General features: G+C 39.8%; 1 protein-coding gene across 1 annotated transcript in view; it reads right to left on the bottom strand.

Annotated features, from left to right (window-relative positions):
* Positions 1–25774, bottom strand: part of adamts6 (ADAM metallopeptidase with thrombospondin type 1 motif, 6) — a gene marked incomplete at its 5' end in the record, with an annotated part of 66963 nt that overhangs the window by 20539 nt on the left and 20650 nt on the right. The window contains 7 exons of the mRNA XM_081613425.1: positions 4993–5156; positions 9016–9096; positions 9717–9840; positions 14975–15108; positions 16561–16663; positions 21088–21151; positions 22990–23135. Coding sequence (XP_081469551.1) covers positions 4993–5156; positions 9016–9096; positions 9717–9840; positions 14975–15108; positions 16561–16663; positions 21088–21151; positions 22990–23135 — 816 coding nt within the window. The remainder of the gene's footprint in view (positions 1–4992; positions 5157–9015; positions 9097–9716; positions 9841–14974; positions 15109–16560; positions 16664–21087; positions 21152–22989; positions 23136–25774) is intronic.

A 25774-nucleotide genomic window follows, 5' to 3' on the forward strand; every position in this document is an offset into this window, starting at 1 on the left:
TCGTTGGCTTTGGTCGGGGACCGACATCCTGCATCTTTTAATTCTCTCCCTCGTGGCAACAACATTTTCAGCATGTCAATGTTCTTCTTAGGCCTCTAATGAGCCATCATCTGATCCAGGTGCGTTAAACCAGGCAGAGAACTAAAACACGCAGGATGCCGGCCCTCGAGGACCCACTTTGGGCTCCTCTGACTTACTCTATCACATTGCAAACACTGATAGCCTTCACTGTGTGGCTATCACTGTTTGCCATTAAGTGATACAGCATTTAATGTTCAATATAGATGTGAAAAGAAAATGATAAATGGTTTTTGAAGTGTTTTTACAAACAAAAAGCCTCTCTACGTCTATGGTTTGTTGTGCTAGCTTCCAGTCCCTTCAGATTCTAACGCCCGGTCAGACTAGATGGAAAGTGCCTGCAGACATCAATTTTCAAATCTTATCACAGATATTGAACCGGATTGGATTTCTTTTTTTCACTAATATACTTTAACAAACGTCTGAGGTCTTCACAGAACTGCTGGATCTATACCAAGATCAAATTTCACTTACGGATTAGTTGACTTTTGAAAGATTTTATTTTGGGGATATCAGAGTAAATGGGTCAGACAGAGCTGGGCAATAAATTGATAAGAAGATATAAGGCAATAGACATGCGATCGACATGAATAGATTCAACAGAATGATCAATAATTTCAGTGAACTAGAACTGCACAGCATTTTGGGTGATGTAGGCAGAGGAAAGGTTTCAATCTCTCACAGCTTGCTAACCAAGTGAGTTGATGGCATCAACAAACTTGCTCTTTGGTTGCCTAGCAACAACTTGTTGAGTAACTTGTGCAGCAGCAGTTTTGAGTTTTGCCACCGTCCCTAATAACCAGGGGTGAAAGTAGTTTTAAATTCTTGGGGGTACTATGACAAAAAAAAATGCTTCTTTGTGTGCTTTGGAGTTTCTGTGCTGATTTTTTTTTTGCAAAGCGATAAAAGCTGGGTAGCTCTTGCATTGCTACAAAATAAAGCTGTATTTCCCTCAACCCACTGGCTGCAATGTTGACACCATGAGATGCCATGAGAACTAAATTCTGAACATCATGGCATGGAGTCATCCCAGTTTTCCATGTCTGGCATATAACCATTCATTTTAAACTTTTAAACTGGTTCTAGTGATCCTGTGTCCAGACAGAGGGATAATCAGTAGCCCAGCATCATGACCTGTTTGTTCTGAAGATCCTGCAGCTTCCACTTCTCTTCCTAACATGGCGCCTCCTCACCCTGACTCTCATACTGACAGGAGGAACCACAGAGCTCTGTTAGGTTAAAGCTCATCTTCTGAAGTTGGGATATTTTTCTTCCAGCAGGTACCAGAGGAATCACCTCCAACCAGATGTTGGACTGGATTTTATTTCACTGTTATTTGTGAATGTTAGCGTCTCATTTTCAACAGTGGAGCTGTAAAGGTTGAAAAAGGTTATTATTTTGGAGAAAGTCTCATCAATATCAATGTTTCCACTAAATAAGAGGCCTTTTTTTTGATAAAGGAAAAGCCTCTCAGACTCTGAGCCAGACAGCACCAAGCTTTTTTTTATTAGACAATTAATTTAATTTCACATAATTATTGCGATAGAAGCCATTTGTTTGTTAAATACTTTTTTTTTTTTATTAAAGTTTTTTTTTTTTTTAAGGTTTTTTATTGGCTCTAGTGGCCTTTATTTGATAATTAATTGGCAGGAAAGTGGGAAATGAGAGAAGGGGAGGATATGCGGCAAAGGTCGCCAGGTCGGGAATTGAACCTGTGACGGCCACGTCGAGGACTAAGGCCTCCATATGTGGGTTGTGCTAAACCCCTGCGCCACCACAGCACACCCTGTTAAATACTTAATGAAACATATTTACCGTGTAAGTAATTTACTTACTTTGTGAGTAAGTAAATTACTTATAAATTACTTACTCACAAAGAACGAGGTAATTAGTCCAAGTTTGTCGTTTATTGGACTTTCAGGAACTACAGCGGCTGTGATGCACCAAGACAAAGGTAAAATAACCTGAACAGGTGATCAACTCTAAACCACTCGCACCTTTATAGGTGTGTTCACACCCTCACTCCGTCTCTCTTTGTCACTTAAGCACACCCGTTGCCATGGAAACCTCCTGCGCTCCACAAGCCGACCAGAGATTACTTAAAAAACATTCAGTCCCAGGGGCGGATCTACTGGGGTGGCAGTTGCCACCCCAAATGAGAGCCTTGCCACCCCTGTTGCCACCCCAGCTAGCGACTATGAATTCAATAAATAGTTATGGGAAATTGGACATTAAGCGCACAAATCTCTTTTTCCGACAACATTGAATGCAACACAACATAACTTGACACCTACTGCTGAGTAGCGGGAAGTGCGAGAGAAGTACAGAGCACGAGGCAGCAGCATTGATATGGATGGATATAAATGACTGGACTGGACATTACGTGACTTATCGTGCGCCACACGCGCCATTGCTGTCTGTCCATTGAGTCAACATTATGGGTGGCATGAAAATACCACAGTCACGCAAAGAATCTGAAAAATGGACGCAATATTTAACGGTTAATTCAACCCTATGAATTAGAAAACAAGGGGTTCAGATTTAACAGGTGAGGAAAAAGTTTTAACTTAAAAAAACATCGAACAAGTGAGCAGTAGGTCAGTTATGCTAGCCTAACTGTTGGTAACCTTCTATTGACTTTAATAACCTTAACATGTGCTGTGCAGTTCGGTGTGTTTTGGTTCCGTTAGCACTAAAACAGGTCAACCCGCACACCACGTCATCAGTAGAGCAGCTGTTTAAATCAGCTAATCAACCACCGCTGTGCTCAGGCGAAAACTTATTAATAATGATAATATAGACATCAAGCCTGACAGCATAATGCAACAGACTGAATGTTATGTTTTGGTGTTTTTGCTTCTTTTTTGTGTGGGAAATGTTTGTTTTTTGGTGTTGATTCCCCTGATCGGTAATCTCTGCTCTGTCTGCTCGTTGAGCTGTTGTCTGTTGGTTGCCATGACAACGGGTCCGTGTAAAGCCGACACACAGAGCGAGAAAAGGTGGAATAGAAGTGGTGTTTGGTTCTTCACCTGTTTATCAGCTTTATTGTACCTTTATTGTGGCGCAATGTCTGCACTCGCTGCAATTCCTAAAAGTTAAACAAGCGACAAAAAACTGAACTAATCATCAAACTACAGCTCCTACAGCATATTTAAAATAAAACGACTGACCACTATAAGAGAAATTTAATCCTTCTTGCATCTTGACAGAACTAACAGAAACAAAACTGTTTATAGATTTGTATCATGGAGAATTTATCAAACATCAATTTTCTCCTCTTTAGTGATGGCGCTACGAATATTTTTGTGACAGATTTCTGCTTGTCCTGTATTGGGATAAAATGTTTTTCTGGACATAACTCAATGTCCACATAGAGACTAATAGGCACTGTCCAATCCAGTAATACATATCAATTAATAGGAGTATGAAAGACATAAAAATAATTAACTATACTATATTAAGAAATTATATTTAATCCTCAGTGCTACATGAATGAAAGTTAAAACATTTTGCAACAAGTAAATTAAGTCCAATGTTAGGTCTGTGTAAGCTAAACGTGAGAGTGAGACGTTCTAATTATATATATATATATATATATATATGTATAGTATGTGTATATATACACATACTGGCATATGCTGCCACCCCTGAAAAAATCCCTGCCACCCTCTTGCCACCCCATAAATATTTTTCTAGATCCGCCCCTGTTCAGTCCGTTAGGATATCAGGTTTTCAGGCTTGATATTTATTTTTGCGATTATTAATAAGCCTCCCTGAACACAGTGGTGGTTGATTAGTTCATTTTAAACTCCTGCTCTGCTCGTTATTTTGGTAATGGAACCGAAACGCACAGAATTGCACAACACCTTGTTGAAACAATAATCACTGAGATTATTATTGTTGATGGATCATTAATTTTAACACGTTTTGTTGATTTTTTTGTTGTTCTTTAATAAAGTTACAAACGTTTTGATAAGGAGCCAGAGGAGGAAGTGCTTGTCTCAGCGTCCTGGCGGCGTTCAGTTTGTCACCTAATGCCGAGATCGACTCAAAACCTTCTGCTATCGACGTATTGCACCGCTGCTCTAGCAAAGCATGAACAGTTCAGAAACAATATGAAATGGGGAAAAAAGTTATTTATTAACTGATTAAGTCGTGTTTTAAATTGTTCTTCAAAAACTAATCAGTCGCGGCTGCACAGTGAACCCAATAAATTTTTACAGCTGACAGCCGCTCCACTCTCTTGCAGGTACTGCGTTCCCCCGCTAAATCTTTTATGGGTACGCAGTACTCTGCCGTACCCCCCTACCTTCACCCCTGCTAATAACTGCTTAAAAATATAACAGCTGCAGCAACATGGAGTAAAAGGAGAAAATCGTTACAACAACTCAAAATGAAATGTCAGATAAAACAGGCCACCAGGCTGGCAGTTTTTCAGATGTTTAAACTAATCAATAGTTGTCAATATCGACAGATCTGAAAGACTTATGTTTTTCAGCTGTGAAAGCACTGTTCATCCCGCTAACAGTGTGACAGACACGAGAGCTTTACAGTTCATCACCGCACTGTTCCCTTATCGTCACTCAAACGGCAAGAAAATACAGCAATTCACCAACAAACCTAAAGAGAAAGATAGAAGGAAATGATGTATAAACACCAACACCGCTGGGTGTAAAATAGTTTATGATCACATTTATTGGAGGTCAAGTGTACTAAAGCAGTGATTTTATAGGAACTACCAAAGATTTTATGAGGAGGGGAAAGAAATGTGTTTTTTGAAAGTTATGAGCACAACTTCAAACTATAATTAGCCAATTCCACGCTCTCTCCCTCTCGTTGTGAAATACAAGTTTGATTTTTATCACTTTATGCTTTCACAGCTCTGAGTTTGACACCAAAACACAGCTTTCCTACCATAACTGAGAGGTTTTCGGTGGTGGGTCCCAGCGCCTCCAGAGACTCGGGTTCGTCGATGGGTCTCCTGTAGTGGAAGGCCGTCCCGGAAATGTCAAACTTCCTGGGCCAGTCAATAGTCCAAGCTCCGTTGATGTAGTAATCATCCTCTTCGGATTTTAAAGCTGAGATATTACAACAACAAAAAAAAAGGAAAAAAAAGAAATAGGAAAAAAAACATTACATTTTTTTTCTGAAGCTACAGTTCTGGTCTGAAAAATACATTTGAACTGACAATATATCTGCACACTTAAGACCAAAGTTATTCATACCCCTGGTGTATTTATTTAGGTTTAAAACAGTAGTGTTTTAATTTTACTGACATTTTTCTTCTGATTTGAAGTAAGCAAACTGACTTAGATCTGACAGAGAATCTGTGGAGGGAGCAACAGTTTAGGGTGATGGAAAGAGGATTTATGACTTTATAGACTTGGAGCTTGTCACCAAATACCAGAGGAAACATTGAAAAAAAAATAAAAAATTTATATAGCCTATATATATATATATATATATATATATATATATATATATATATATATATATATTTATTTTTACCAAGACAAAAAAATCAAAACATCTTAATCTTCTAAATAGATGCTTCAACATAAAGGTAAACAGTTTGTATCCAGGATATGTGGGGTTGAGATGCTAGCTGCTCTTTTCCTGGATGACCTTCCTGCATGGAGGGAATTTGACTTTGTAATTTAACGCCTTGAAATTGGGCCTCTGTCTCTTTAAGAAACTCCTCCTCTCTCTGAAACACCGCCTTCAGGAAGTCATCACAACATGGCTCCTCTATTAACCATATAACAACTTTTTTTTACCAGCGTTGAACTGAGAAGTAGCTCCTATAATGTGCTGATGCGCAGCTCCGGCAGGTGTTTGCTAACTGCTGCTGGCTAGTCTGAAGGAGCTGAGTGGAGGAGTTGCAGGAGGAGGGGCTGTTCTGTGAGGCAAAAGCTAAAAAACTTGGAAACTGCAGCTTGGTAACATTGTATTTGAAGGGGTGTGCATGAGACTGACATGACAACGGTCACAAACATGAAGGAGTCTTCATGAATGTTTATGACTGCTGTCAAGAAGTGTCATTTGGTAAATAATAACACTTTTAATGGACTTTTATGCATATTTTAGTGCAACTTTGCATTTCATGACAACAGTTGTAAATATTTGTGAAGACTCTGTCGTTACATGACAGGTGTAATGTCAGTCTCATGCACACCCCTTCAAATAAAGTGTTACCCTGCAGCTCCAGGTGTGTCTTTGATAATAATAACGTGATATAAAACTCAAAAAAGTTGATTTTACATAATTCTGCCCCTTTAATCAAAAATTGATGGGGGCTGAGGGTCAGAAAAAAATCCACAACCAAATCAAACTTGTTCACTGAGTCCTTGGCATAAACAAAGGCCACAATATGGCAACCTTGCCGGTAAAGAGCATTCAGGTGGAGCATCATTTTGGACAAGAAAATGTTTAAACTTCAAAATCACGTTTTCTGTGTATACAAACAGGAAAAACAAACTATGCAGTTACTTAATATTCTGACACTCTGCATCATGTTCTGCAGATTGTTCTCCACAACTTTTACTTGACAAACAACGCTCCTTAACATACCACAGCCTCCTCCTTTATCTATAAATCCATTTTCAGCACATCTGGCTCTGATCGCGAGCATTGTGATTTTTTTTTTTTTTTTTTTTTACCAGTGCAGTCCGCAAATATTCTCCTCCCTCACCACCACCCTTCACCCGCCACCCGTCACTGTATTTATGCTTCCTCATGCAGACCTAATAAAACACTGGGGGGGAAAAAAATCCAAACTTCTCTAACCAGAGGAGCAGAGAGTCAGGCAACGCTACATAAGAACAATATTATCATTATCAACTGAGGTTACAGATGAAATTCATAACAAAGTTACAAACCGCTCGGACAGGAAAATAATAGCCACCCCCCCCCCAAAAAAGAGTGAGTCTTTAAACTGTGATATATGAACATCATATCCTCGGCGGTCCTGGCGGAGAAGGCAGCTGTCACCACGGCCCTATAAATCCGACATGGCTCTCCGCTTCAGAGTGTGACTTAAGTCGTCCATCAACGCCGTCCGCTATAAATCCAACGCGCTGCCACACGTCTTTCTGTGGTTAATGATAAGACGCGGGGCCGGCTTAACTAAATCCGGTTGTCTGATTGTTTTGCTTCTGATGCTGCCGGGGATGTGAATACTATTTATTTTTTTTGTTTAGTCTGGAACAAAGTGGATGAGTCTGATGCCGAGGTGGATATTAATAAACAGGGAGTTTTTTTTTGTTGTTTTTTTTCACGTAAGAGAGATTGTGTTTTACAGCTTCGCGTTAAGCAAGAGGAGATTAGATGATGGGATTCTCCAATTTGCTTTTTTCTCTTTAAAAAAAAAGATGTGAGGAAATGTGGATGACACAGACTTAAATATGAAACAGGTTTGGCGTTGCGAACTGCCAAATCATTGCACGGCGGTAGATTAACTCCTCTACACATGAGTAAAAAACTAGACTGTATGGGAATGTCCTTAAAATGCTTGAAATTTTGCTTTGCTGCATGTTCGTGTGGGATTTCTTACCTTTAAATTTGAAAGATGTAAAACATTTGAATATTGCGAAGAATATTAAATATCTGAGGTGGTCCAGACCTTGGCGGCACGGTTACAACACGTTATTGATTCTCCTGTTTTCTTGTTACTCTTGTATAAATTTTTTGTTGCTGTGCTTTGAATTCTGGCCCTTGTTGCCTGACCTAATCTCAGGAGTGGTTCAGAAAAATGTAGATGTTTATTCTTATCATTTTACACACACACAAAAAAAATCCTAAATGTGTCTGAGGTTTCAAAACTTGCACCGCAGCTTTAAAAAGCAGCCAGAAATGAGGCCGTCATGGACACAATGCGATCTCAATTAGCAGCATTCACAAAACGTCTGTGGCAAGATCAGAATGGCTCGTTGCTATGGTTGCAATATATCAAGGGCATAATAATCCATCTGTTTCCTGAGATCAAAAAAGATTAGAGCTCAACATGCGATGGAATCACAGTATGTAGAAATCCCAGCTGGTCAAAGGCACATACACCTCCAAATTGCCCATACAGTGGTCCCCCGGTATTCACGGGAAGTAAGGACCACAGCATAATGTTGGAGACCTCTATGAAACTAAATTGGGGGCATAAAGTTTGTTCAAAATAAAATGAATTTGAGATGTTAACACAAAATGTTTGGAAACTGAAAAAAAAAATTACCTCAAAAAAAGCTTGAATCTGAAATGTAGTTTTGAATTATTTTTTCAGTCTCACATACTTTTTTTTTTTTTTTTTTTTACAGTTTTATGCTATTTTTCAATCTCATTTTTTTTCAGTTTTAAATATTTTGTCAGTTTCACATTGTTTTCCTTTTTTGGCCCCAATTTAGCTCCATAGACCTGCTGACAGGTGCCTATCAATAGCTCAGCCACCAAATAGACCTTAAAATACATTCATATATGCAGTGGAAATCATCTTGGCACTAAAGCAGAAGCTAACATCTACAGTCTTTTTTATTTCCACTTTTGGGGGTGCAACCAATCAGGTTCAAAGAAGATAAATAGTGAGACAACTGAAGCACACTGGGATGATATTTAAGTGCAGTTGGGTCCCAGAGAAACTGGTGTTAAACTGCTATCTCACTGCTAACATGATTAGCACTGTGTCAGTTGTCTCGATAGCACCACCTGCTGTGAAGGGGTAGAAAATGCCTAATTTCATCTAAGGTGTCTCATGATTTTTGGCAGAAATTTGTTTTATAAGCAAGTACAGATCATTTTGTCCATGAGGGGAGTTTGTATAATGTTCGGAATATTTTGACAGGAAATTAACTCCATACACAGTCCCTGCTGATTCCAACACATTTTGGAATCTCACACCACTAACTTGTTCTCAATAAGGTTGCAAAGAGGAGCCTATTGCGGCCTATAACTCACCTATGTAGTTCTTTGACACGGCAACTTCTCTGATCTCGATGTGAACTGATCCTTTTGGAATCTGAACCACCTCCATGTAGCCTGGGAAACCAAAAAAAAAAAACTATCATTTGAAGGGACCATGACCAACCTCCTCTATGTGACATATTACTCAAGCACAGACGAGACGTAAGGTTACATCTGAATCTAAGTAGGAGTACATATAGATTAAATTCCAAACCACCCAAAAAGGAGAAAGCAACCCTGTAGGAGGACAAAAAGGCTCTGTTTTTATTTTTCCCCTTTTTTCTTTTTTACTGTCCATCATGCACACGTCGTATTTTTAGGGGGTTTACAAGCCATACCATAGAAGGAGAAATATGTTTTCTCCTACTCCTGCTCTCTATAGACAAACCCAGACCGCACTATACACCAAGCGGCTGATTCCTGCACTCCCTGATCTAATTAACAGGAAGAAATACGTTTCCATCCGTATCTTGACACAGCTACGGTAATCATGATAAAGGGAGACGATTACCTTCCCGGTTCCAACCAAGTACAAGATCGGTTTACCAAAAGACGGCTGAGTCACATTATGGTCTGACAAGCAAAGCAGAAAGTGCTATCTCTCTACCGCAGTTCATCAGTGGAGATCTAACACAACTCTGACGTGTCAACCCTCTACTTCTAAACATCGGGGCAGGAGGTCAGACATGGTCTACCTCCTCTGGGCAGAGAGTCGTTGAAGAGCCCCTCGGTGGCCTCGCAGGTGCTGCCGTCCCCTCCGCACACACGGCAGCGGTCTTCTCTTGCGACCGAGTCCAGGATGTTGTCGCAGCCCACATGCTTTGGAGGCAACAGAGGAAGAGAGGCAAAGTCAGGATTGTCTGACAAAAGGCTTACAAACACAAATTCAACGTAGTTTATGTGATAGACCAACATAAAGTAGCTCATAACTGTGGAAGGGAGGGAAAAAAAATACCAAGGACTATGTTAGCAAATGGCTAGAAAACCTGCGTGCAAAAAACAATGGTTGCTCTGTTTTTAACATGTATCATTGCTTAAAGTTCTGTCCTTGAAGAAATTAATTTGAATCGAACTGAATACACGTCATTTCCAATTTCTTCTCTGATGTGTTCATAGTTATGTGCAGTGTAAGGTTAGCGGCCCACTTAGCATTTAGCTTGAAGGACAAAATTACAATTTTTTTGACCCATCTGGCAAAGATCACACAATATCACACAAAGTCTCAAAAAATTCAATGAAATCAGTGGTGGCAATGAGACAAAAATGAGAAGCCTTAAGATGTGTAGATACATTCCAGACATCAGCAGGGTTTAGCTGCTATAGACAGTTACGGGTTGAAAATTGGTAAAAGTTTCAGTCATATACAAAAGTGCAAGTGTTTTAACTAATATGCCAGAGAAACTGTTGGAACGACTTGAGTTTTCACTGGCTGTGAGGAGCACAGAGCTGCACCTCCTCTATTGTTGCTCCACTGCAGGTCAGCTAGCCAAAAGAAGGCTACTACTACTCTTTTCTTTTGTGAAAAAATATAGAAAGTCATGCTGAGGAAACTGAAACATGACCATCCGTTGATCTTATGAAGGTAGCACTGTTTTAAAAAGGGAGATAAAGGCATGTCTGGCAGATAGCCATGCTAATTTAGAAGCTAACTTTAGCTTGCTATAGCAGTGTTATTCTATAAACGGTAAAGCAGCCAAAAGGTATGTGCAGCTGGAATTGGAAAACGTCTACCTTTAGTTGGTGTTTATTTAACGTAGCAACAAAATGTACATAAAAAACAATAAATAAATCTTAGATATTATATTATTTGTTATTTTGAAAGAAGGAGGGCTGCATATTTATTTGGTTCAACATAAAAGTAATTGGTTTTTGTAATATTCTCATGTTTAAATTGTTGTATAGACACAGTTATACTGTGTAATACAATTATTTCTTTATTTTATTTTTTACTCAAGGTTCTCATGCTGACTTTACCCTCCCATATACATGTTTCTAATGCTTTTCTTTCTGGACCAGAGCGAAACAATTTTTTGCTACTAGCTTATGTTCTTGTTTTTGCGACATTTTTAATCAAGAGCAGCCAGGTCGGGATAGGTTTGTGCAGCGTTTTATGCTGTTTGCAGGCTTGCTGTGCCCTTCTGGCAGAACCGTCCCAGCGATTTCTGTCTGTTTCCAGGGTTTATGCTACGCTAAGCTAACAGCTGCTGCATATGAGGGAAAGCTAAGCAGGTTTATTGAGAACTGGCATCAGTCTAAGAGAAAACAAATGAACACAGTTCCCTCCTGAAGCTGAAACAGGACTGGCTCATCCAGTGTGGGGAATTTCAGAGGGAAGGATTTGTCTTTTGTTTGTTTATGAAGGAAGTCACCAGAGTACAACAATGCCCTCCACCTTTTATTTAGCCAGTATTCCCACAGCCTCATGGAAATCCACTTCCTCCACTGTTTTAACTCCGGATTGAGACATTTTATACATGTGCTGTAGTATAATAATGAAATCCAGCTGGTGTTTTTTGTTGCTAGAAAGTTAATCCTGACTTTATTCTTTAATGTTCTGATAACACTGACTACACGATAATTCAGCTGAGCTCAAAGTCAAAGAGTTTAGTGTTATGGGATTACATTATGGTTTGTTTTGTCACCTGACCTTGGGAGTTTATTGACATCCGGCACCTTGATTTGTCATTCGTCACCTCGGCTTTAAACCATTACAGTTCCGTTCGTATGTTGTTTTTAAAGCACAACAATACACAAACATCAATCAGATTGTGGGGGAGAACATCAATAGATCATCCTTGCCACAGATTCTCAACAAAATTTAGGTCAGGGCTTTGACTAGGCCATTCTTACAAACTGCTCCGATCTACACCCCTCAATTATACTTTTGTGTTAGTGGAAGATGCAGGAGCACTGATAAATCGCGCCTGGTTTTCTTTATTTTGGAAGATCTACCCCCAGCAAAAGTCTAAGTGACTGTTAGGAAGGTCATGTCTGCTAACGATAGTCACACCACCTTTGTCAATTGAACAACTTTCTTGCTGTGTTTAGCAACATTTCAGACAGAAATGTTGCTCCATAGAAGGAGAAATATGTTTTCTCCTACTCCTGCTCTCTATAGACAAATCCAGACCGCACTATACACCAAGCGGCTGATTCCTGCACTCCCTGATCTAATTAACAGGAAGAAATATGTTTCCATCCGTATCTTGATTATGATTTTGCCCGGTATCGGGCAAAATCATAATCAGCAAGTCAAGTGTTTTAAAAATCGTGATTGGCAATCGGAAAGAAAACTGCAATCAGTGCACCAAAGGTGAAGTTCTGCCTCAGCCTCGAGTCTGTTGTGGCCTCTATCAACTCTGCTGAAAGCAAAATCCCATTGCATGATGCTGCCACCACCATGTTTTACAGTGGGGATGTTGTGAGCAGACAGACTCCGTTTTACACCTCAACTAAGATGTTACTCAAAGGGAACTAAATGCAAATGTATGTCAAACGTTTCAGATTTTTTTTTGTAAAAATGAAGAAAAAAGTAAAATCATTATGTACTACTCCTTGTTGGCACATAAAATACAAATAATATGTTAGAATTGCTTTTAATTTCCAAAATTTAAGCAATTTTGAGTTGGAAAAAGAAAGTTCATGAATTAGAACCTTGAAGATAAAAGTGGGAAGCAGGATTCAAACTGGAAACAGCTTCTGGCCATCTAACAACACACAATGTTGTGTGTGTTTGTGTGTGTGTGTTGGTTCCACTCTCTTTTTTTATGAGAATCAGATTAAAGTTGTGGGCAGAGCTGCTTCCTTTCTGTGCCAAACTGGAATCAAATAGTACGGTCAGGTGGAAGTCAAAGCAAATACTTTAAGTGAGGAACCAAAAAGTTATTTCAGCTGCATCTGGAAGATTACACAGAAAAACCTTCTCCTGCGCGCACATGAACACACACACACACAGGCACACACGCACACACACAAACCCCACAATGATTTATGCTCATGAAAACAAAGCGAGCACCAGCTGCCAACTCCTTTCAATAAAACCGTATTTTGCCTTGTTATTAAATCGGCCTTTTCAAATATAAAGAAAATCGTTATTCAATAAAAACTGGAAATTGTTTCTTGCTGTTTTATTTACCATGAAACAATCCAGAGTGAGGCTGCAGGGCCCTGATAAGAGCTCCTCCAGCGTCACTCGATCGCAATCAGAGACTCAAAGACCTGATTGTTCCTCACTAGAGAATAGTTTTTTTTTTCTCTTCTCTTTCTCTTTGCTTTGGGAATCGTGTTTATACAATCGGTATCCAGCCGTCAAAGAGGACCCAGGAGGAGGAGGAGAAGGGAAAAGCCGAGATAGAGCGACGGCGGAGTGTTTTATTTGACAAAATTAAACGGCCAGCATCTACAATCACAAGAGCACACTTAAGATTATGCGCTATCGGAGCGCGCTTGTGCTACGTCCGTGTGATGAATGCGAGTGTCTCTGATTTCCTTATAGCTTACTCAGACAAATCGAAGGGAGGGTTTTCTCCTCTTTTCTACAGAATTAAGTATAATTGGGCAAATGACCATAACTGTAAAATGTTCACTTTTTCCAGAATTATTTAAGAGCGAGGTTGCTGCTGCATGAACAGACCTAAATAATGGGTTTCCTTGCGAGCGCCGCTGTGCCAGGTCATTACTGTTTTCAGGGCTTTGTTTGCGACTCACTCTCTCTGCCTCTGGTTTGGGCCGAGCTGAGTGAAGAGCAGCACGGCGAGGGTCAAAAGTCACAATTCTCAGATTAAAGTCAGAATTATTTCGTTTTTGTTTTTTTTTTCCTTTTCGCAAGCTTTCAAAAACAGCTGTTTACAGATGTTCTCCAGCCATTTTGCAAAAAGAAAAAAAAAAATGCATCAAAAATATAAAACTTTTTATTCTAGTTTCTAGTGCAAATATCTTTGTGCAGTTGAAACAAGATAAAACTAATTTCAGTACTGCTTTCAATAAGTCTCTCCTTATAGATGAGAAGGAGACAAAATCTTCAGGTTGACCTTTGATCTGACATGTATCAAGTTAGGAGTCCATAACTCAAAGTTTGGTCCAGCAGCAGCGGCTGAAATCATTTTGAGGAATGTCAGGAATTCTGCAGACGTCACTGGTTTCTTGCCAAATCTGTTCACATAGATATTATATCTAGAGTTGTTATAAACATAAATGTAAATGTAATTTGTTATCCTGTAGTTTTCTTCTCACCCTTACGTAAAGAATAATAAACAGTTACTAGTGATTTATAAGGTGTTTATAGATTGAGTGATAAGATATATATATGTATAAACTATTTATTAGCCGTGTATAAGGGGAGCCTTTTTGTAACGTGCCACCATTATGTCAACATATAATTATATAATAGCAATGTTAGTAATGTTTGCTAGGAAATCACTTTACTATATACTGTACATCAACTGTTTGCAGTCATATTTTGTAGTAGAAGAGGTTTCTATTATCCTGAACACTATTTTAAAAGTAGAAAAGCAACTTCTCTGTTTTTATTGTTGTACTTTTCCGCTATGTTTGCTAAAACATTGTGCGACTCCAGGGGTCTAAGCCCCCCTTGTCTTTAAACCTTAGTGTCGCCCTTGGCAATAAGTTCAAACTCTGGATTTAAAAAGCTTTTTCTTTTCCCCTCCTCAGTTTGGGGTGTGAATACTTTTGCAAGCCACTTTTTATTGCTCAAATAATCTCAAACATTTCTTCTTGAAGGCTGTTTGGGTTGCTAGCTAAAGTACTAAAAAACCACCAAGTTAAATTCCATAAAAGATCAGATCAAATACAAATTCATTTATGCACAAATCTAAACGTTGATGTGTTTCTGTATAAAAACAACCACTTAATTGCAGTTTTTCCTTCAGATGTTAGGGTAAATCACCTTGGCATGCGCTCAGCATTCCAGATGAGTGATGCTTGCTCGCCTTACCTTACACTCCCCGTTGATGCAGATGTCCAGAGAGTCAGCCTGACATCGGGTGCCGTCGACGACAGCAGGGGAGCGCTCCGTGTAGAAGTTATAGCCCTCTGCCAAGCAGTTGAGCGCGCAGGGCTTCACGCCACCTGGAACACACAGCGAACATATTGTTACCTCCCGCTGAGCCTGCGCACGGAGAGAGGTCGGCGTGACCCGAACCCGAGCCGCACGCTGAGCTGCAGCCGGTGTTGACAAAACATAAACGCGGAGAAAATTCAGCAAACTAAAATCCACTCACCAAAAGAGAAAAAGAACAAAACGTGAAATCCAAAGAGACACAACGACCTGCCAACGACAATTAGCTCACGCTATCCGTTTCTTTTTCTTTTTTTTTTTTTACATAAACATGAAGCGATGTAGGTCAAGAGGTCAACGGTCGAACTGAACAGCTCTTTTGATAAATGAGATTACACTTGCATTGCAAGAATTTCAAAGACCGACTGGTTCCCAAAATCTCTACTAGTTTAACTCAGACAGCTACATCTCATCTTCTGGTTGACCCGAGATGCATCGAGCAAGGAGTCCAGAACTCCAAGTTTGGTCCAGCAGCAGCGGCTGAAAGGATTCAGAGGAATGCCAGGAACTCTGCAGACATCAAACAGAAGCGACTCTCTGTTGGTGTGAACGGGGAACACGGCTCCAGACGGGCCTGCAAGCCGTCAGTGGTGACACGGAGAGGACGACAGGTCTCACTGCTCTGCGCTTCAACATAACAGGCTGCCTATGCAGTCTGGACAGACTGGACGGGTCTGGTATCTGATTGAAGTATTTGAAATGTTTGAGTAGGTATGGAAAAGGAGAGTAGAGTATTTATAGAGTATGTTTCGTTCGCACTCTCTCCATTCCTTCATCAGTTTCTCTTCCATATGTAAAATCTGACCACTGTAGTTCAGTTTATGGATCTTAAAGGGGCTGTATTATGTATTTTCCAGGCACATGGTGCCATTTTATAACAAGTAACTATGTTGTTATAAAAATGCTGTATATATCAAATATGACTTAAAAGATTTCTGATTTTGTGATTTAAAGCCTTGAAATTGGTTCTCCGTCTCCTGCTCTTTCTGAAACTCCGCTTTCAGTAAATTATCACAACATGGCTCCTATATTAACCCTTTGATGTTTTTACCAGCGGTTCACAGAGAAGTAGCTCCTCTAATGAGCTCAGCTGATGTTCCACCAGGTGTTTGCTAATTGCTGCTGGCTAGTCTGAAGGAACTGATTGGGGCGTCGTTAAGGAACAAGCTGTGAGGCGGAAGCTTGGAAGCTGTAGCTCAGAGGACGAACTTCAACCTTGAAAGCGGAGGTAGGTCCACCCAGGTGTTTTGCACAGCTGAATGGTTGCCACGGAGACAAAAGGATTTTTCAAACGTGAATGAAAGAATCAAAGCAACACTCCAGGTGTGTTTTTAAAATACGATGTAAAGCTCAAAAGAGTCAATTTTCCATAATAACGCCCCTTTGAGGGCTGGCTTCAGCCTGTAATTGTTGCTTCTTTCATGAGGATCTTGTGGACAAAAGCTCTGCCGTCGTGAACTCACCCCCAGTGTAAGGCTTCCAGTTGTAATACTTCCCACGGAAAGGCATGTTGTCAAAATCAGCACACTGCTTCTCCCTGAAATCCTGAGATCCAGCTGGGCATGCCTGGGGAAAAAAAAAAAAAAAGATATTTTAATGCTTAGGATTTTAATAATCAAACGCTTAAACATTATTCAATTCTTTTTTATTTTCATGTGATTCAAATCCCAGAGACATGTTAAGTGAAGATCCATGTTGTATCTGCTCACCCAGTCAACACTGGAGATGATGCTACTTTCAGTCAGAAGAAACGTTAATAAGCGAAAAGATTTAACCAAAATACCCAAGCATATGAATAATTTTGGCCTCATCTGGAAATTCCACTTAAATATGAAGTATTCGCGCTGACGCCAAAGCACAGCATTTGTGTCCAAAATATATTTTATTCACATTTATTATAACTTTCCAATCCTACAATGCATAAAAAGAATAAAAACAGTGATTTTATCTTTTCCCCCACCCTTGAACTCTCCTGAACCAAAGTTTACATAAACACCTTTCGATATCTGTGTTTAAGTTTACCGACGCGGAAGCCGATCATGATAACTCCGTCTCCAGTTCCTCCAGTTCGCAGCAATGTGCCAATAAAAACGCCAGGATCTCCCACAGACAGCAACAAAGGACAATTTAAAAAAATATATATAATGTAAAAAAAAAAAAATCTGAGCGTCTTCCAGCGTTTTATTGTTGACTCAGTGGGAACTGTGGTCTGCAGGCACGTTTCCCTAAAGCTTACTTTTCATTGGGAATCGGTTCTACGATAAATAATTGATCTGATTTAGAAACAGAAACAACACAAACCGCAGCCTGCGCGGGTAAGCGTTCGTATTTTTCACCGAGCCGTCACACATGCGCTCACAGAATTCCCTGGACGGAGATCGGTCGGCGGTATGAAGCGGCGGTCGGGGCCTCTTGTTTGTTTTCCAAAGAAAGCACTCGCCGCTTGCTCGCTGCTGTTATTTATAAAAAACGTCTAGTAGGGCTTAAACTATTTCAATTTTCACCAACAGAAAAAAAACAACAAAAAAACAATTTCAGAAATAGTTGAACGGAGGTCTCAGTTTGCGGCCATCTTAAATATTTGCGCAAAGCACTGAAGCTTTCAGAAAACTTTTTTGAATTGATTTTTTTGAAATCAGCTCTGAGACTGACAGAAGTGTCACTAGCGATACAAAATGTAAAATAAAAGGAGAATAAACACAGACATACCTGGGGAACAATAAATCCTACTGACTTGTACTTATGTTTCCAGGCGATGTTTCAGATTAAGGACACACCGATTCACTTTTTTAACTTCTGATACCGGTACTGATACCTGAGGTTTAGTATCGTCAATACCGACCCAACACAAAAAGACAGAGCTGAGTTGACTTAAAATGTTTCTTTTTCTAAACACAGACATAAATGTACTGAATTACAAATTTATTTGATAACTTTCCCCCAGCACAGCACATTTAAATACACCAATAGCTTCACAAGTTTGGTCATACATGTAAAAACAAACATTTCAAATGGTTCAGAAAGTGCAATTAGGAATTCTAGTTTTGATGTAACATATTTAATAAACCATCATGTAGAATTAGATCTGACCTTATGGATGGGGTACATTGTCACCGATACCCAATCTAAAAAAATTTTCAATATTGGGACCAACACGGACATTAGTATCAGATTGGTGCGTCTCTGTTTCAGATGAAAAAAAAGGTTTGATGCCACAACAATTATAAATACATCCAAACCGTTATGTCTTTAGAGTCGTTCTAGAGGTTTGATTATTCTGCTTTCTTTGATTAGATCAGTCTTGTTTCTGTTTTATTTTCATTCAGTCCTTCTTAGTGTCTCTAGTTATGTTTAATTCTTGTGTCTAGTTATTCCTTTGTTTCTTAGTCTTGTCCCGTTGTTTCCCTGCCCTGTTTTGCTCCTGGATTCCTGGTTTTTTTCTGCTCTGGCTTCCTGTGTGCCTCGTGATTTTTTTCTACCTTTTTTCATCATTTTGGGGTCATTAAACATTCCTCATCTACAAGCTGCCTCTGCGTCTCTCCATTTGGGTCCACTTTTAAACTACACATCATGACACAAACCAACCTGGCCTTGTGTGAAATTAGAATCATAGGTGCCCGTTTTGTAAAATTATACATTAGCTATAATTAATAGGGCTGTGTAATAATATCGATTTGGTTATATATATCAAAATTTTCTTTCCTAGAAAAAAATTTATATTCATCCGCAAGTATTGTAACATCCAACTGTCACCTTGCTCACTCACTGCTTGCTTCACCGGGAGAGTGAATAGGTCATCAGGCTAAGAGTGATTCCTTCAGATGTTAAGTGTCAAGGTTAAAAAGGTATCAAACTATTCAGAGCAGGGTACTTGGTGCACTTTATTTACTTTACAAATGCATGTAAGCTACAGTTTGTACTGTTTCAACTAAAAGAAACATGTTTTCTCACCACTTTGATTCATTTTGTCCAGCTGTTGACTTTAAATCTGCGTCCATGTCCAAGCAGAGCCAGGTATTGTGTAGTTGGTGCTTTTAATCAGTTTTCAGTTAAATTAATTCAATCCAACTCTATAACTGTCACAAAATGTCACCAAAATCACTCTGTCCCTCTAAAATCTTTCAGAAAATTGCAAAAGTGTATTGAATTGTATCGGTTGCTGAATATCGCAATATATAACGTATCGTGAGAAGAATATCGTGTATCGTATTGTGAGATTATTGTATCACTACAGCCCTAATAATTACCCATATCTTCTTGGTTCAATTTCATGAGCAAAACCTTTACAATAAAAAAAAATCACTTAACAAGAACTTGTATGGAAACATGCAGTGAGTTAAAATATCTCACTAAAGTAGACAAAATGCACAAATGAGTGAATTTCCTGCAATAATTTAGTCACTTTTAGGCCTGTCATAATAAGAAATTTTGCTGGAAAATAGATTGTCCCAGAGGTTATTGCGATAAATGACATTGCGGACCTTGATCTTGGCATATCAACGTGAAAAGGTCCGAAACAATTTTACAAAACTTCCAGCAGCCAAAAATATTCCTTTTAATGAGGAATGGGGTGCAGCTGCTGCTGCCGCCACAGAACCATATTTGGTAAGAGTGCTGCTCTGTTGGTCGTTGGTTTTGTGAGGTTTTGCCATTACCTGGAAGAAACTCTGGATCCCATTCAGTGCGATCATCGTCCGGATGGCTACCCATCCAAACAAGAACCCATTGTCCTCCAATATCTCTGTCTGGGAGTCACATCTGTAACACCCTTTGGTTTCTCCCAACTTTTTCCATCCTAGCATGATGAGGACTATGCAGTTAGACAACTGTGTCTATCGTTGAATGTCACGATCTCACAGTCGTGTGACAAAGTATCCACTCTCAGATCTGATTTAGGTAGAAATATAAGAAAATCCACTGAGGAAAAGATGAGAAATGTATTTCTTTTCAAGAGTTTGAGATGATAAATAAAGAAAAATAAAATTTGCAGTTGATCAAGATATATGTAATAAAGAGTCAGGGCCGGCCCAAGCCTCTTTGGGGCCCTATAGGCATATCTTCATTTGGTGCTCCCCCTCCACCAACATGTCAAAACCAGAAGAATCGTTATTCTTCAGCTACTCTACTGTAGCTGTGATTAGCGTCATTTAATTAGCTTACATCATAACAAAGTTTTTACAGCAGTTGATGTTAACCTTACAAGAGTAGCAATAGAAAAAGAAAAAAGAAAATTATTTGGATTTTGAAATGCAGAGTGGTATTTAAGTGTACCATAATATTGTCACTATTTGAAAGTATATCAGCTGAGAAACATTGAATTTACAGTAAGAAATTTAGGAAGTTTAATTATATTTCAGCAACAGTGGAACAAACTTCCACCAACAGCAGAAAAAGATTAACTTATTGTGTAACAACTATACAAAATATACTGCTCAAAAAATAAAGGGAACACTTAAACAACACAATATAACTCCAAGTAAATCAAACTTCTGTGAAATCAAACTGTCCACTTAGGAAGCAACACTGATTGACCCGATGAGGGTCCCCGTTGTCAATCAGTGTTGCTTCCTAAGTGGACAGTTTGATTTCACAGAAGTTTGATTTACTTGGAGTTATATTGTGTTGTTTAAGTGTTCCCTTTATTTTTTTGAGCAGTGTATTATGGAAATAATTTTTTTGCAAGTGTACTAGCAATTACTTTGTATTATTCACTGTTATTTTAAATATATATATATATATATATATATATATATATATATATATATATATTTTTTTTTTATCATTAAAATAAAATGTAATGATAAAAATGATTAAAAATAACATTTTCGATCATAACGTCACCTTACTTTCTTTTTATATAACATCAATAACTGAAATGTATCATGACAACGATAAATCCAAATTCTTATCGTAATAAGAAGTTCCATAATAAATGATAAACGATACGATAAATGCCCTCCCCTCAGGTAAAGTCATAAAAATGGACTCACGTCGGTGTTACAAGATCTGTACCGTTTTCTCTCTCCAAGACAGTACTTGCCTCCTCCAGATGGGCTGAAAGGAACAGGAGATTTGAATGAATGGGGGGAACTAAAAGAGAGAGGGGGGGAAAAGAAATTGTTAAATTGTTAATTTAGCATCTCGAATTACAACAATGATTTATTTTTAGGATGCAACACAAGAGCGAGCGGCTGGACTCCGCACACGGACTCGTTTTGGTGGCAAAGTCTCTGCCGGGACACAGAAGCGTGTTTGTGTGTGAAAGCACTGCCGTACTGAGTCTGGGATTCATTCATGAAACCCAAGCTCCGCCGAGACCCCTTAAGTGTGATGTGACATTTAGGTTTGGACGAGACGAGCGGTCTGTAACTCCAGAACCATTCTCTTCTCAGAGAATCGTTTTTTTTTCCTACCTCCACGCTATCTTTGAGGGATTTATTTTTCTTCTTTTATCCCTCCTTTCTCCTTCATTAGCCTCTCTTTTTCCTCCATGATTATTTCCACTTCAGTGCAAAAGAGGCTCCTGTAATGAATGTGTTCAAGGCTCCGCTGGCTGTGTTTATTCATCCCTCCCCTCCACTTTGCGCCGACGCCTGAGCTGCGCTGATTACCGTACACAGGTGGTCCACATTACGCTGGTGCCTTCCCTTTCCCACCCTGCTTTTCCCCACCCCCATCTTATTCGCCATCTCTTCCTTTTTGTCTTCCCGTGGCATGTGTGATGTAACACCTCTGCTTCCAAAACAACAGAATGCGACAGTGGAAGACGAGTAAAAACCCCCAGATGTCTGCATGCAGGCCGGGGAGGCTCTGGTTGGTCTAAATAAATGTTGCTAAATATAACAAGAACGTTGTTGAGTTGTTAAGAGTGGGTTGACTGTTGTTAACTGTAAACATGCAGAAGTGGCCTGGTGGACAGTCAAACCTCTGTCAGTACAGAGAAAAGAGCGGTTGATTTTTAGACCTTTGCCGAGGAAGATAACATCAGTGGATATGATCAGCTTCACATGTACGTTTTGGCGAATCGCCAAAAATTAAGGAAATCAGGGCGATTAGCTGATTAGCATCTCAAATGCTACCTGAACTACAACACCAAATCCCAGAGGAGTTGAAAAGGAGGCGGGAAGGCAGGACCGATGAGAGATGGAGGAAGTTCAAAACATCTCTTCCATCTATCTGAACAAGCAAGGATTGTATCCCCAACTCCAACATCTCTCTGCTCAAATTTTGAACCAAACAACCAGACAGAAATTATAAAAGCAAATGAGACGGATTAGCAGTGCTAGCCAACAGCTAATAAATATCATCTCTGCTGCCTGGACATTGAGCTGCTAGCATGTGATGACAGTCATCAGGCTGTCATACAGCGACATCCTTCAGTCAGAGGCCTCTTCAGATTCACTGCACGAATGACTGCTACTGGAGGTTCTTCCTGCCCACAGCTTCTGCATCCATGACGACATTTTGAGTTTTGAGTTTTCACCGCAAAGTGAATTAGGATTAGTGTAAAGTGATGTCATTTGAATTTTTGTTGTTCTTCAAAAGGAAACATATCAGATTCAGGAAGGTCATTTTCCAAAGTCTATTAACAATTACTTATTAGTATCAAAAATATTTGCTTCACATATGCCACTGCCTCAAGCTTTATGAAAGCAAATGCTAATAAAACATACATTGAATGTTTTTTTTCTCTCTCTCTGTGAATAAGGAATGAATCCAACCCAAAAACATTTCACAGTGTATTTTTCAATAAAAACAGCCTAGTTCATGTGGCTCTGCTCCCACATGGATGTGGCGCACATGCAGCAAACGGAGTAGACACAAACACACACTTGTAGGCAGGACCTGGATGTGTGTGTTCGGCTTGCTGTGGCTTACTTTTGCCTACTTACGCTGGGCTGTCACAGTGCCTCATGGAGGAAGAAACGCCGCCTCCGCAGGTCCGGCTGCACTCTCCCCACAAGGACCACGGACCCCAGCCGCCATCCGCGCTCTCAGGCTGGGAGCCGAACGCAACGCACTCTCCCTGGTAACACCACTGGTCATGGAGGGGCGGAAACAAGCAGAGGACAAAAAAGGAAGGTTTTGTTAGTATGGAGTTAAATCTGTTATGAAGTAGCAGTTGAACTTGATTAAAATATCAACGAAATAAGCAACATTAAAAAAAAAAAAACATAACATAAAAAAAATTATATTGATGAAAACCTGCCATTGCAACCCTTGTAGTTGCATAACTTTAAAAAAAGTTGTTCATTTAAAACATATTCATAAAAAAAGAAAAACTTTCACCTATTTTATGACTATTTGAAACATTCTAGCTCATGGCTTGACAATTTCCGTGGATGTGTGATGGTTCAGGAAGCAGGAGAGAAACACAAAGAGTGCCGAGTTATTTTTCAGGGGCTAAGCCTGTCAGCGTTAGAGGTGGAGGAGGGGATCAGAAAGTGGCCTTTGTCTCTGCAACTGGGTCAGTGGGTTATTGTCTCGCTGAAAGTGAAACTGAAACAGTCAAGGTGAGGGCTTCGCTAGAGCCACCGTTCTGTTTGTTTGACTCGCTCCATTCATGTGGCGAGGCCCTGTTTAAACAACATCAGCATTAGCAGGGGGAGAGAGGACGAAGGGATCAGTACTCAAAACTTTGGAGTATAATTCATATCCGTGGGTTCGTTTGAAGACAGTAAAAACTCAAAAGCTTGACTCTCTCTTATCCCCTCCACCCCCTTCAATTGTCTCTTCCTCCAAACTCTCTGCTTCTCTGCTCTTCATACGCTGGAAGAGAAACTGCTGACAATCATATTCCTCCAGCAGTGGCAGACCCCCCCCACCCCTATGGTTTCAACCTGGGGCCTCCCTGTGTTGTCCAGGACACCCGTACGTGGGCTGCGGTCCTCAAAGGCTCCAACCAGCTAATGGTAATTACAGGCGACAGCTCGTGACGCTCTCCTATTCTTCCCTTTTGGAGCTCGGACCGTCCGGCCACAATGGCCGCCATAATCCGCGTTAAAACTGTCTCCCCCTAACCTGGCTGGCATAATCAGAGGCCTGATGACCTACAGCTCATCAGGATTGCATGAGTGTGTGTGTGTGTGTGTGTGTGTGTGTGTGTGTGTGTGTGTGTGTGTGTGTGTGTGTGTGTGTGTGTGTGTGCGCGCGCGCCTGCGTGCGTGCGTGCGTGCGTGTGAATGGCAGCAGCAACTGGAGGAGAGCATATTTATGGAAAAGAACCCTTGTGGAAGTTGAGATTGGTGAATGTCACCAAACAAATGATCACCAAAAGGGTTAAAGGAAGAAAAGCTGATAAGAAAGACCACAGGTCTTAAAAGGTAAGGCATGTATGTCTATGATGCCATGCAAAAGTATATATTTCCCTTGAATTTACTACCATAAAAACTATTTTATTTCATAGATTCACCCAAAGAAGTACATAATGATGAAGTGTAGGTAGGCTTGTTGCGATAAACGATAAATCAATTAATCGGACGATAAATTAAACCTATCGACCTCATTTTAATTATCGTCTTTATCGTCTCTTCCGGCCATTTTTCTTTCTGTTGATGACACTGAATGAAAAAGGCTCCGGTGCTCAGCACTGACCCTCCCGTCCTCATTTCCTTAGTCTAATGTCCAGCGCACACTACACGAGTTGTCGGCCCATTTTCAAAACCTGAGACACACATTAGCCGACAGAAATCTTAGGTATAACGGTTCGATCGGGTTTGTCGTGCCGTGTGGTGTCCAGCCACATGGGCACAAAATAATGGCTACAAGTCCAGTTAACTAATTTTAAAATCAGGCAATTAATGCTTTACTAGAATTGACCTGTGATGCATGTGGCTGGTGTCAGCGTAAAGTCCTGATGAATGAAAATCATTATAACCTATTTATGTCACGTTAACGAAGAACAGCTGAAAACTTTTTAAATGCACAAAATGTTGAATAAATATTAATGTTGTTTCCACATATCATCTCCGATGTCCGCTGGACTTCGGGTTGCGCTGTGTCAGCTGTTTGGGATTCCACTCCGTAATTTCCCCTCAGAAAGCAGGAGGAGAATCCGCGCTTTCTGATTGGCTACCTGTCACATTCAACAGGCTGCGTTAAGCTCCCAGTCGGGGAAAACCCCTGATTTAGATCAGAGCGGCCACGACGATCTACCGTAACCCACAACACACTACAGGATGATCGGTTACGAAATCACCAGCGACAATCTTAGATCGGCCAACGATCTAAGATTGTCATAAGGAGAACATAGGGGCAAAAAATTGTGTAGTGTGAACTATTGCATTAGGTAGTCATATGTGATTACCTAAGGGCAATATAGTATACAGACTTCACAATCTGCACTCTTTTGGTTGAATGCAGTATTTATTTCCACTTCAGCTTTATGTTGTCTAGTTTTTATTCAAGTAAGTTTTTTGTTAATGGAGACTAAGAATCCATTTTATTTTTGTTTTTGGTTGTTTTATTTAGTTTATTTTCCAGTGTTATGTGTTCTTTTGAAAATAAGGTGTATCTATCAGGAAATCGCATGCATTATTAGTATTTCCATTAAATCAGTGTCAAAAGGTCATCATTTATCGCAATAATTTTTTAGACAATTAATCGTCTAGCAAAATTTGTTATCGTGACAGGCCTAAGTGTAGGAAAATATTAGATGGTTTTAAAACGTAGCCAACG

Source organism: Poecilia reticulata, chromosome 12 (genome assembly GCF_904066995.2).
Source record: "Poecilia reticulata chromosome 12, P_reticulata-male-v2, whole genome shotgun sequence".
Taxonomy (NCBI): Eukaryota; Metazoa; Chordata; class Actinopteri; order Cyprinodontiformes; family Poeciliidae; genus Poecilia; species Poecilia reticulata.